The sequence below is a fragment of the Chaetodon trifascialis genome, chromosome 12, assembly GCF_039877785.1.
Source record: "Chaetodon trifascialis isolate fChaTrf1 chromosome 12, fChaTrf1.hap1, whole genome shotgun sequence".
Taxonomy (NCBI): Eukaryota; Metazoa; Chordata; class Actinopteri; order Chaetodontiformes; family Chaetodontidae; genus Chaetodon; species Chaetodon trifascialis.
In genome coordinates this window covers 16,494,732-16,508,301 of record NC_092067.1, presented here as the reverse complement: position 1 = coordinate 16,508,301, position 13,570 = coordinate 16,494,732, and the positions used below count along the sequence as shown (strand labels likewise).

The window sequence follows — 13,570 nt, the reverse complement described above, 5'->3', positions numbered from 1 at the left end:
TCTCTGTGAAGCTTTGGACCGTTGCATATTTTCATGCAGAAATCATTTTTATTCATTAGTAATCTGTGAATTCAGTGTGAGAAGTGAAGAACTGAGTGAAAAGAGACAGAAATGATTAAAAGTGAATGTGTTTGATGGCTGCATTTGCGGTACTGGTTCAGGAAGACAAAGTTCTTTCAACTGTTATTTTTGGATCGACGTTACGTAATGCAGACCGATGCCCAGGTAGAAATGGTGAAGAGAAACTCAATCTAAAACCTCTTCTGAATGATGAGTTTTCAACAGCATCTCAGAGCCTTCACTCACAGAGCTGACTGAGGCGTCACCTGAGGCGTGGTTGACAGCACCCAGTCAACAGTAAGGGGACCTTTGAGCTTAGATTCTCTTCAAAAGACCAGGAGTGAACATCTGCTTCCACCTCTTTACCCCAAATATCCAAAAGAACAATATTCCAACCAATTCTGCAAATCAAACAACTTTGACTTTTATTCAATCCATGTAAGGACATCAGAGATGCATTTTGAAACAAACAACAACATGGTATTAATCCAGTGCAGTTAAGATAAGACTTCTTTTTTTTTCTTCAACTGTCAGCTGGTTCATAAATCGTCCATGTGAGATAAGGCCTCAACTGACTCTTCAGACTGTAGTGACTCTCATGACGAGCTCTCGTGTGCTATTGCTGGGTTGGCTGCGGGCCTCCGGCTGCCTCAGGTGGCTGAGGAGGTGGAGGATGTTGTAGGGACAGTGTTGGTCTGGCACTGTGCTGCCGCTGTTGGGGTCCACATGTGTTCCCAGTCCCCCTGCGGGTGTCACCACAGTTGTAGAAGTGGAGCCGGCGGCTGTGGAGGCAACCATCATCAGCGAGGAGGTGGAGGTGGACACTCCTATCCCAGTCTGATAGCCCGGGCTGGGCTGAGACAGAGTCCTGTCCACAGCGGTGTTCTTCAGGTCATCGCTGTCCATAGACTTATCATAGTTCAGGACCTTCCACTGCTGGTTCACGGCCTGCCAGCGGTGGAAGATTCGAAACACAGAAGGTCCCTCGTGGACAATTAGCGCTGTGGAAATCAGAGCATCAATTAGACAATGTCACTGTCTGGCAGCAGTGTTAATGACACCACAAAGTGATATATATCTCTGCAGTGGTAGATTCACTGTGTTCAAGCCTGCAGAAAGTATTAGCTGAGGAGCAGCAGAACAAAACAACTCATCTTTAAAGTATCGCACCATAACCCCGAGATAAGATCTTTATTTCTTAGACAAACTGTAGACATGGCACAAGTTACAACACAGCAACACTCACAACTTTTGGATTTCGGTTAGAAAAAAATGATGCATCTGTTCTCTGGGGTTGTTCGATAACATCTTATCACAGCTTAAAATTGCTTATTGATTCGTGTTCATTGAACTCAGTATCTGGAAAATTGAAATCAATCTGTAACAAGAGATGCTTAGACCCCAAGATTTTACTGCATTTTCTCTCATATTAAAGTCATGTAGAGGGAAATACTGTATGGATGGGATGTTCTCTAGTTCGCTTAAACTGAGCTGATTACCTTACACCTTCATCACCACGACATACAGAACTAGATACATATATAGAATATACAGAATCTGTGCTCATCACACCGCTAGTTCTCCTGATATAAGAAGTTACATATAGCTCAAATACTGCAACAACTGTAGTGATAGCAGCCTGCCAAATATGGATTTTAATAATTCCCAACCGCTTGTATATTTACAGAATTTATTCATAAAATCTTGCCTCTTCTCTTCATCTCTGTTTCTTTCCCACTCTAACTTTGTGGATAAGTGAAAGTCAGGTCTTTGCTCTTTAATGTCTGCCAGGTGACAAGTTAATCTCTGTAAAGTACAGAGTTAATGACTCCACACTCAATCCTCGCCACCAAACCGGAGACAATCAATCTCCTCTTCCACTCGTCCTGCTGTCTGCTGCAGTGGCAGTTAGACTTTTCTTAATGTGAGATGCCATCACACACTCATCCAAAACAGGCGGGCCCCCGGGCTCCACAGAGAGGACAGCAGGCTTAAAGCGGATGCTACAAGTTTCAATTTGAACACCCGCCCACACAAATCCAGAAGATGCTTAAAAATGCTTCAGTGCACCTTTTTTCCCCTCTTTCGTTATATCAGCACACACACGGTCTTCAAAGTTTGCCTGAATTTGGTGCTGCAGCTTTTATTATAGAGTGGAACGGATTTCAATAAAAGCTATAAAAACCAGTTCAGTTGCTCAAAAAATGTAATTTTTTTCTAATGTTCATGTTTTCTTAATCAAATAAGCTTCAAGCAGTTCATTATCTTCAATATAGTAACTGTAATGCAGTGAATATTGCAAAAATATTAATAAAAGTGGCCGATCATGCGTGCAATACAAATTAAAGCCGGTGTGACGTGACAAGACTCCACACACTCAATATTGAAGTAGTTGGCTACTTGGTATACATTTATATTTATATTGATTGTCAATAGGTTAAACTGTTCATGGCCTTCACAATCCTTTGTGCACATTTGGCCTGTATTTAATGACCCTACTGAACACCTTTGACATTGTTTGCTTTGCCTGTTGACGGCATTATGTACCTGAATCAATGTGACACACACTCTCTATCATTCTCAGTCTTAAAATGCACACGTTCATTGTGACAATCAAATTAATGTAAAAAAGACACAAACCAATGTAAAATCTAGCACCTCACCGATGCAGACGACATCCATAAAGCCGTACATGCCGTAGCAGATCTGGAAAAGCAGATCTTGCCTCTGCCAGCGGGCCGACGGGCTGAAAGATGACCACACCAGCCAGGAGATACTGGCCATCAGGAACAGGGAGCCCAAGATGGCTGCTGCTATCTGCACTTTCTCTATCACTGTCAGGGAGATGGCCTGCCACTGCAGGAAGACACAGACCACACCACAGCTTAGCTCTCTCTCTTTCATTTTCAGCTCTCTTTTAACTTAATTGGAAAACACTTTGTGAGACAAGAATGAGAGCAAGTTTGTAAAGAGAAGTACCAGCAAGGGAAGATACAATCAAAGGGCACATCCACTGATTAAAAAGCATGAAATAAACACTTGGAAATTAATTGTGCTGATAATCACAATCTATTCCACCAAAACAAAAGCATCAAACTTCAGGGACTGCTGCCATGAGCGGGGGGGGGGGGGGGGGGGGGGTTCTGTATCTGTCATTTTCTTAAGCTTTTGGAAATGAAAATTTGTTCTCTCTCTCAAACACACACACACACACAAACTGGAAAAACATCAAAGAAGTCTGTCCACTCACAAACGACCCTATCATATTATCAAAGTCTAAAACTGAGGGAAAAGTTGCTTCTGCAATCTTTCTGTTCTGGAGATCAGAGGGGAAAAGCCTTGTTTAATTCAAAAACTTTCGTTTTTAGTTGAATTCCTTGGTTTCTGATCAGAGCATAACAAGAGCTGCAGTAAAGACAGTGTGATTCCTGAAAACACTGTTTTAGGTGTTTTGTCCTAAATAAATTTTGATCTGAAAACTTAAAACGCATCCTAATGAGTCCCAGAGGAGAAGGGCCTGGGGCGATCTAGCCCTATCCCCATAAAACCCAACAATGCTCTGAATGACACAGCAAAACAGCCATTTCAGTTTTTCATCAGACTATTAACTCACCAAAGCCTCCTTGGTCCAAGAACACACAATAACTTTATGTCCAACTTGTTAATATTTTCACACACTATTTTCCTAGAGCGCTTCCCTTTACACCTACAGCTCACCTGTAGTGGGTTCTTGGTGCTGATGGCAATGACCTGATATTTGTAGTAGCAGAGCTCACAGGCCCAGGAGCCTCTCTCACTGATCCATTTGATGAGGCAGGGCTGGTGGGTGCAGCGGACTGACCCACTGCACCGGCATGGACTCAGGAGCTCCCCCTGTGGGAGAGAGGCAGAGTCTGTCAAAACCAAAGTTTTTCATAATTCAGTTCATTTAAAAGCAAATATGTGTTTTTTTTCTTCATATTATTACTTCCACTGGGCTGTTTGGACTGTGCTGCTGCTGGTGAAACACGAACCTCGCTACCTGGGCAGCACTGCGACGTAAATAAAGAAAAGGTTCCGCGCTGATGCATACTGAATGAATGTATTTTTGAGTATAACCAAACATAATGCAACGAAAAACTGAAAAACCACATCAAGAAGACAACTGCTAAAATGTCCTACCTCATAAAACAGGACTCAAGCTTAAGCACAGTAGCGACTTTCAGAGGAAATATCTCCTTATGGCAATCATTGACTGGCTGGCAATCCTTTGTTTTCTCATTTTATTTACCCCCAGCAGATAACCCATGCAATATACTGCAGGTTAAACTATACATACATTTATATTTCTTTGCAGTTCTTTGTGCTGGCTTATTGATTTTCTGAGAGCTTTGCATGCACAGTCAAGCAAGCACACACACATGCACACACTCACATAATACACAGCACTGCACATATTACAGCAAAACACCAGTTCAGGTGTGAAATGAAAGCTTTGCAACACATCTGGTTGACAGGCAAAATGCTTGATTACTAGTACAGTTGAAAGGTGGAGGATTAGTCAATGAAGCTTCTGTCAAAGAGTGAACAGCAACAAAGCTCAGCTCAGCAAAGCACTGCGCTAAGGATATGCTGTTTCTGCAGCTTTGAATGCAGCTGTCATACAGTATATACATAAATATTCCTTTATAGTTGAAAAAATGGTTACTTCAAACCAGTATAAAAGAAATGCTTAATTATGTCCTTTGCTCTCCTTTCCTCCTCTGTTTGCTCTCCCTGCATTGCTGCTCTGCTTGCTCCTGATCTTTATTAAAGGAATGGCAAGTTTACTTGTGTTATTTCTTGTAGCACCTTTCAACAACAAGGTAATTCAAAGTGCTTTACGTTTATGAATAGAATATACAGTATAAAAATACTATATAAAAAGACATGTTCAAATAGGATTTAAAAGAGTACAATAAAAGGAGAGGAGATAAAAATAAGCTAAAACAGATAAAACAGGAGAATAAAAATTGCAGTGCAGCTACAGTGCACTGCATAATCTGAATAAGTAGTCCCAAGTCTAACTTAATAAAATGGAGTGGCAATAAAATCTTAAGCCTAATTTGAGAACTGATGGTTTGAGTTGATCTCAAGTTTTCTGGGAGTTTGTTGCAGATATATGGAGCATAAAAACTGAATGCAGATTCTGTGTGTTTAGTTTTGACTCTAGGGACAGTGAGCAGACCATCCGAAAGGACTGGAGGTTTCATAACTGAGCGCCAGACCAGAAATGCCTTTTGGTCCTGAACCATTAAGTGCTTTATAAATCAACAAGAGTATTGTAAAATCAAGTATGTGACTAACAGGAAGCCGGTGTCTTAGTGAGAACTCTGGCAGCATTGTTCTGAATCACCTGCAGCTGTCGACTTTTAGAGAGAGCCGTAAAGACGGCGTTACAGCAGTCGAGACTACTAGTCCTCTAATTCTTGACGTGTTCTTAAGGTGACTTGGTTTGTGGTCCTCAATGTTAGAGACTGAAGATGACCGCTTGTTAGTTTTGACTGAGGAAAATTTTGGTGCATCCAGTCAATTTGTTCATTGCACCTACTTCGTGCATTGGACCATAGTCAGGGCCCGGTGATATAGTGACATAAATCTGTGTATCATCTGCATAGTTATGGTATGACAATTATTTTCTTTTTAGCTACTGGGACCATGTAGATGTTGATTTGAAAAGGCCCCAAAATGGAGCCTTGAGGAATGCCACAAGCGATTTTGTATGCACAGATGTGTTATTACTAATCGACAAACTAGTCTCAGTCCTTCAAACTGGATTTAAACTAGTTTAGCACTGTGCAGAAGAAGTCCCACCCAACTCCTTCCAGTCTGTCTAGTATTTTGTTGTGGTTGCCCGTGTTGAATGCAGCCCTGATATCTAATACCACAAAGACTTTTCCGCTCTCTGTGTTTAAGTGGGTGTCATTCAAGAAGTTAACAAGAGCAGAGCACAGCGGTGCTGTGTTGTGGTCCAAATCCTGACTAAAAAACATCAAAATAATTGTTTAGGGCAAGACAGGTGTTCAGTTGTTGAAAATGATTCTACTTGAGCCTATAGGTGTTCATTGGCAAGGTGTTTTGATTTTTGTTTTGTATGAATGGCTTAATAACTTTGGTTTTCAGGGTCTGAGGGAAATGGCTTAAGAGAAGAGAAATGTTAACAATTTGCACAAGATCAGATGCCGTGCAGTTTAAAGAGCCTGTATTGAGAAAATCAAGGCAAAAGGATGGAGGTTTTAGATGTTGCACAATTTCTTCCCAGGTTGATCAGCTCAAATTGTGTCATGCTAACTGAATTTGTTTTAAGTACAGTGCGGATACTTGATATGGAGGGACTGACAGCTTGTCTAATTTTCAGAATTTTGTCAGTGAAGAATGAGACAAATTCATTGCTTGATTTTGTGAAGTTAGAAGTTCAGGAGCTTCTGACACAGAAGAGTTTGTCAGCCTGTCAACAGTTGCAAATAAGACAAGTGCATTATTACTGTTTTTGAAGTATAATTTCAGATAAGGGAAAATGTGAAACCTAAAACTGCTAAAACCAGTTCTGGCTGTTCCGCCTTTATCTAATATTCATGGGTCAATTTTAAACAACATCCATATTTTGTATACAAGTAGATATTGTGGAATATAGGGTTAGTTGTCATACTGGTCATCTTGAAATGACATTTCTGAACTGTCTGTCAGTCAGGATATTAGTATAATTGAGGGCATTTCAAGTCCTCTACGTCGGCCTGGTGACAGCTACATATGATTGATTTCACTGAAAAGCTGAATAACAATGCTGTATTGTGTCTTTAACCTCAAAGGTTGTTGGAGTAAAGGTCTGTTTTCGAGAGGCATTTGAGCGGGGCGATAATATAAATTTGCTCCTGAAGAGGTGCTCAGTGGTCAACAGCACTAAAATTGTGAACTCTTGAACCACGTACAAATTTAGCAAAGCAATACAGAAAAGGAACATACATATCACTGCTGTCAGGTGAAAGAGCTGAGATTTAGCGGTCTTTTTTTTTTTTACTTGACCAACATGTGTTTTCAGCTTAATCAGTGAGGTTTGACGGGGTTTTATAGAAGAGCCTACAGAAGAGTCTGAAACTCATCAGCCAAAGTAAAAATATGATAGTCGCTAAATTTGGCATCACAAGCTTTTCACTTAGCAATATGTGCTCAGCCATATTCTTAACCAGACATTATTCTTAAGATGCATTCAGCCTGAGGACAAATGAGAGATCTATAATCTCTCACCCTGAGCCCCAAGATCATTAAAATACATTATTAGTCTTCTCATATTGGATATATTGTGATATATATGATGACCTAAAAGACAGCGCCGTGCCACGCTGTTATGGGTCCTGACCTGCAGTTTAAGAAACATGGGTCTATAAAATTCTAAGCAGGGCCTCCTGGTATAGATGTGTTTCAGCCTTAATGGGACTGAACAAAAAGCCTGTAGTGAATGAAAAGATAAATTAGCCAACCCCTTCTGCTGCAAGAAAGCTCTCCACTTCTCTAAGCTGAGGCATTCATTTTCTAAGCCAAGGTATTTTTAATTCAATGTTAAATATTCCCTGTCCCTGTCTACCATGAACATGGCATCGAGATTGTAGGAAGAAATGAAAAATGCAGTGAGTTTCCAAATTATTTCTCTACGCCATCATTGAGCTGACATCTCTGACAGACGGAGCGGCACCCTGGTCGAGGAGAAGGGAGAGAAACGCAGGGAGTTAGAGGAGAAAAGGCCCATCTACAGATGGCCAGGGTGGGAGTGTATTGGCAGGAGCACCAGAACACTTCTGCCGTGTCCAGTGGGACTCAGACCACTCACTGTGACTGGCCTGATTGCAGCCAAGAGCTGAAACCTAGATCACTCCAGTACAACTGAGGCTGGAGAGAGAGCAAGAGAGACTGATAACAAATGTGGCATTACGGCCCACGCATACAGAAAGTGCTAACTAAATGTCCTTTTGTTGACCAAACAGCAATGATCATTACAAAAAAAAAACCCTCCCAAAAACCTCACAGGACAATGTATTAAAAAGATGTTAAGCCTGAATGCTTTGGCTGTGTTATTCCATTTCTCTGTGCTGCATTATCCTAAAAACACCTCAATGCACCTAATTTTCTCGTTATAAAATTGGATCCACTCCCAACGTATATAACGATATGAAACTAAATTAGCAATGGCTATTCCCATTTCTTAAGGGTCTGGAATCAATGCACGAGAACTCCATTAACTGCGGGCAGAGGGAAATTGTGGTAATAATAAACTAGCTCCCACAGAAACTGAATGAAAGTGATTTTTACAATAGCCAACGACATTCATGCCACAAGCTTTTCTTTAATAAGAACCTGCAGTACTGCAGCCTGAAAAACAGCCTCGTAGATGCATTTTAATCATATTCAACAAGTTAGAGAGACAGTGCAATCACTGAAAAATTTAATTGAAGGTCATATAATTTCAAATGTGTTTATCTGTTATGACTGCTCATAAGACATATGCTGGGGGACATTTCAGTCATTGCTTATTTTACAGGAACCATTAGGCCTACAGTGACAGTTAATGACCCCTTTTTAAAGTAATTGAATAAAAGAGCACCCAGAGTTTATAATTTAAGTTTATGAATTCACAGCTGCTGTCTATAGACCTCAGCTAGGCCGAAAAATTTCATGTGCTTATGTAACTTGTTCATATCCCATTTCCAACAAATGGCAGAGGAACCATGCTGATGGAATACAGAGGATAGTGCCTCTGCACTGTGGGGCCGTATAGAAAGAATGATGCTAACTTGACCCCTCAAGGCTTCTCATTGTGCCTCAGACAAACACACTGTGCAAGTGCATTATCTGTGTTATGATTTAGGAGAGAAAGCTGACATTCTTTCTAAGCAGCAGGGACTCACATATTCCCAACATGCAGCTGAAGTGGGGACAGGACAGTAGAGGCATCGGCCCCAAAGGGCACTTCAATGTAATAGTGCATGACACGTCAGGAAAGGATCCCACACCCATGAACATATGCCATGACTTTTCTTTGTATATTACTTTCTAAATGTCCTTTTAATAAGTTTTTACACAATATAAATAAACTTCCTCTATGATGTGAAGGGACAATTTCTTCAGAATAAATTGCTTTTCTCCGAGGGACTCGGTCAAGATCAGTTCTGAAAGCAGAAGTTTGAATTAAAAAAATGCTCCATGCAAAGGCGAGCTAGAGGCTCCTGTAAAGCTTCTGCCTGGCCTTTAGCTCCATAAAACCAATAATGGATTGAAATATATCTCAACTTAGCTCTATATATATATAAAAAAAAAAAACATGAATAACCTGGTGTCATTTCATTTGACATTTGCTCAGCTGTTCATTATACTGTGCATTGTGTGTCTGAGAATGTAATTTAACTCCAACAGAAGTCTGGCTTAAAGTCTATCTTTATACAAAACTCTCACATCCACATTGAGGTTGCTGTAATCATTCCTCCTGTCCATACTGGCCCTGAAGAGATTTCTTCTGAATCATATGTAATTGACGGTGGACAAAATCCACAGTCTTTGGTCTGAGCTATCGAGTGGCCATCATCCAAACGTACCTGAAATTCCCTATTTCCCTATTCCCTCATCAGTTTTCCTTGCTGAGCTTGCTGGGAAGGGGTAATAACACAAAGAGGGAAAAAGACCCGATTTGGCTTACAGACTTCTGAAGGGATGGCTTCATGGCCAGTATGGAAGAGGTATTATTACAGTGACCATTAACTTTAAACGGGCATGTGAGTATTGCATTAAGACAAATTTGCAAAGAAAGACGCAAACGTATGCTAAGAAACAACAGGGTGCTGGTTGTGAATCACTGAGGGCGCCTTAAAGAAAAATGGCACCAAAAACAGGGACATGAATTCGATTACACAGACTTATTGCTTCGTTTGGTGTCATGCTAAATCAGAGTACAATCATTTTTCAATGGTCGCGTCTGTCAGACACTCAAGGCCCTTTTCTAGTGGGATGCTTGAGGAAAGCAGTGTCTCCAGCTCCCTTCTTTACTCTGTCTTGAGTATCTCAGCCTTGGGGATGGAAGTGTTTTGGAGGTGGATTGTCAGATCAGATACTGGCTGCCTTGGTCTATGTGACATCCTGGAGGCTAAGGGAGAACAGAGGATAACTAATGTCCCCGCTGCCTGTATCACACAGTGACACGCAGACAGTCCACTCATCTCTCCTTTCAAACGGAGCCTCATTCACCTTGTATCCATTTACACCTCAGCAGATCCATATCTGGACTTCACCCAAACCAACAGCGGAGATGACAGGAAAAGGAAGGCCGGTGGTGGATAAGAACTTGCATAATGATAAGACAGCATGAAATCAAATGCTATTGACTAGCTGCAACGTCTCAAGGAAGCATTGATGAGATGAGATGAGTTGGAGGAGGCCATGGGAAATACTGCAAACTTTGAAGACGGTACTTTGTATGCGCTGTAGAGTGTGCTGACTATCTGTGCAGTTTTTGAAAAAACAAGGATGAGGCCTTGTCTGCCAATCTCATAACCAGACCCCATGTCAGTAATAATTACAAAGTCTGTGCTCAGAGGTGGAATGATGCACAGAATTGCTGTTGGAGTAATTAGTTGATGAAACATAGAGAGATTATAGGCCATACGCAGCGCAATGACCATGAAATGATACAGTAAATCTGTTGCTTGGGTGAGGCAAACGTAACCATGAGTGCCGACTGCCAGATAAAACGGTATGTTCTACACCTCAGCTATCTGGCTTCACATTTTTTTTTTATAGCCTCCCAACCTCCATTACTAATTGGTGAGGTGTGACATATTTGTCAATGTGGTCTCATAGGCTCTGTCAAACAGTGTAACTAATGTGTCCACAAATTGCTAAGTACAAGCTTCTGTGTTATAATTTAATATTATTTATTGCAGTACACCTTAGCCATCTTCTGTCAGATTTTTCCTCTCCTGATTGATGTAGTGTGACATTATCATCAATATAGCCCCAAAGACGGAGGCACGCAGTGTGATTAACTTGAAGGCTCTTCCCTTCTGTTCTGTACAAATTATTATTTTTTTTCTTTGCTGTTTCCAGGTGGTGTGTGTGAGCAGCAGCAGCAGAGGTATTATTTGATTTTTTCATGCATGTAATGCTTTGATATGAATCCACAGTGTTTGGCTATAATGAGATGTTACTGCATCTCTGTGTATCCTCCACACTTGTCAACCATGGGGACAAGGTCTTTCATTATCCTCCCACTGCTAGCTATAGCTGCCTTTTCAAGCCACACAAAGGGATGAGCGCAGGATGCAGTGGGATCCCTGCTCAGAGGGCTCTCCAGCTGCATGGATGCCCTAATAAGCCACTGGGAGTGGGCTTTTTCACTGGAAAAGAAGCTTGGCCAGCGAATCCTCATGCAATAGAAAGCCTGCATGCAACAAAGGCTCGGCCGGGAGGGGGTGATTTCTGTATCTAAATGTGCAACGTTCCCATCACCTAGTCTGATCTATAGTTTACCAAATAGTTGGGAGATTTCATCCCAACTAAATAAAGCACCAACAGATTTCACAGATTCTTGAACCCACAGATAGATGGTGTGTATGAGTTATTAATTAATGAATTGGTTAGAAACTTCCTTCATGACAAAAATATCTTATTTTTGCATTTATGGGAACGTTTGACTTACGTGCTCTGGTCCCTGGAAGCAGATCCTGCACACAGGCGTCCTGAAGCCACTTTCCGTGTAGCTGGTGAGGGAGAACCTCTCCTCCAGTTTGCCCTTTGAGCAGTCATCAGAGGAGCTGCTGCAGCCGCGCAGGGCCGCCGACAGCTCTGCAGCATCAACCCAGCCCGGTCGCTCTCCACCCGGTGGCCCGGTGGCTCCCGCTGTAGGTGGAGCAACCCGTTCCCCCGCGTGCTGGTGGCTCCGCGTTAACGTGTTGTTGTTGTCAGGGACGGTGACGCCTGTCTCATGGCTTTGCGTAGTTTGGCCGCTCATGGGGGTCAGCGGAGGCAGCGGTGTCGGCGGTGCCGGTGGCCCGAGCAGGAGCACCCTCAGGTCACCGAGCAGGACGCAACAGCGGCTCTTCAGCATGCCCTGGCTGCGCAGCATCGGACTGTCTCCGGCCAGAAACTCACAGCACCATGCAAAGGCGCTGGAAGAAAACAGCATGTACCGTATGTGTTCCCGTCATGTGCAAACACTTCTTCATATGTCGTGAGATGGGATAGTTGGGGGAAGAGGGTGCGTTTTCCGGCGTTTGTTGGGGTCGAAGCAGCCGTTTAGTCCTCTGTGTTGATATTCGTATATTCTGATTGAAAGTCTTTTATTGTCCTCCCACGAGAATGTAAATCCAAAAGGCAAATAAATCCCATCGATGCAAACAAGTGTCTGAAGCCATTAAGTTCAATAAACGGAACAGCTAAAAGAGGAAAGTCAAATGTTAGATTGATAGGAATATGCATTCAAGTAATAAGGCTATGGCCCGTGCAGTCAGTGTCCACTGTCATTTCATGGCCTTAATAGTCTCCCTGCTCTGTACAACATAAACTATCTCGACAGGCTTCTCCCTCCAGATTCACGACGAGTGCACAACCCAAGAATCAAATCTGCCTCAACGTACAAGCTGATGTAGACTACAAAACAAAATGTCAGCGCTCAGTCTTAAAATTCAAATATTCCAACAACAGCAAAAGACACGTTTTAAAGCAGCGGAGCTCAGATTACTGTCGACGTCTTGTAAGGCTCTCAAAGCAAATCAAGTCAATCGATGGCGTGCCATGTTAGGGAAGCGAAATCTGTCTTACCTGGCGAGCTACCTCGGTTTGTATACGACTCACAGTTTCAGGATTTTTCTTCTTCATAGATCTCCAGCCAGACTGCAGGTCACTGACAACTCTGTGTAAATCTTACATCCCCAATTATCGAATTTCCATGTCCGAGGAACAAGCCGATGGGTTTAAATCCCTCCGTTAAAATCCATTACGATGCTCGGACTGTCCTGCTCTGGGTGACAGCATCCGTATCCTCGGATTCTCCTGTGATCATTGGCTGCTGAATTGGTGCTGCAGCTTCAGCACCATGATTCCTGGGACAGCTCCCAGACGCCACACGTCACCACCGCACGGTGATGCAAGCAGCCAACTCATTACTACAAATGTGGACTGAGACAAATACACAGGAAATGGTTAATTACTTGTTCTAGGCAAGACGTCCGTCCGATACAAAAAGACACATTAAGTTATAGGTGTCATTAATGTTTTTTTCCCCCAAAGGAGGTTATGTTTACTGCCTTTTAATCATGCAAACAGGGAGCAGAAAATTAAGTTGTACCGTAATTATCAATAATTAAACAATTCAATTATCAGGCAACACAAGGAAACACCAATTACTCACAACAGCTCCGTTAAATAGTGTTAGTTTGCTTAACACAGTCACGAGTTAGGTTGACAATGGCTGAAACCTTTTTGTCATGGATTAATCTGCAACATCTTAATC

At 42.1% G+C, this 13,570-nt stretch overlaps 1 protein-coding gene across 3 annotated transcripts in view; it reads right to left on the bottom strand.

The window, feature by feature from the left end:
- Positions 1–459: 459 nt before the first annotated feature.
- Positions 460–13,570, bottom strand: part of marchf4b (membrane associated ring-CH-type finger 4b) — an 18,234-nt gene continuing 5,123 nt past the window's right edge. For 2 of the 3 annotated variants that reach the window (XM_070976458.1, XM_070976459.1), the window contains exons 2-6: positions 12,880–13,236; positions 11,759–12,494; positions 3,778–3,933; positions 2,724–2,916; positions 460–1,061 (exon numbers count right to left, since the gene is read on the bottom strand). In XM_070976458.1, the coding sequence (XP_070832559.1) occupies positions 640–1,061; positions 2,724–2,916; positions 3,778–3,933; positions 11,759–12,244 (1,257 nt within the window). In that variant the 5' untranslated portion in view covers positions 12,245–12,494; positions 12,880–13,236 and the 3' untranslated portion in view covers positions 460–639. Of the gene's footprint in view, positions 1,062–2,723; positions 2,917–3,777; positions 3,934–11,758; positions 13,237–13,570 lie in introns of all 3 variants that reach the window. The other variant, XM_070976460.1, reaches the window with a different exon arrangement.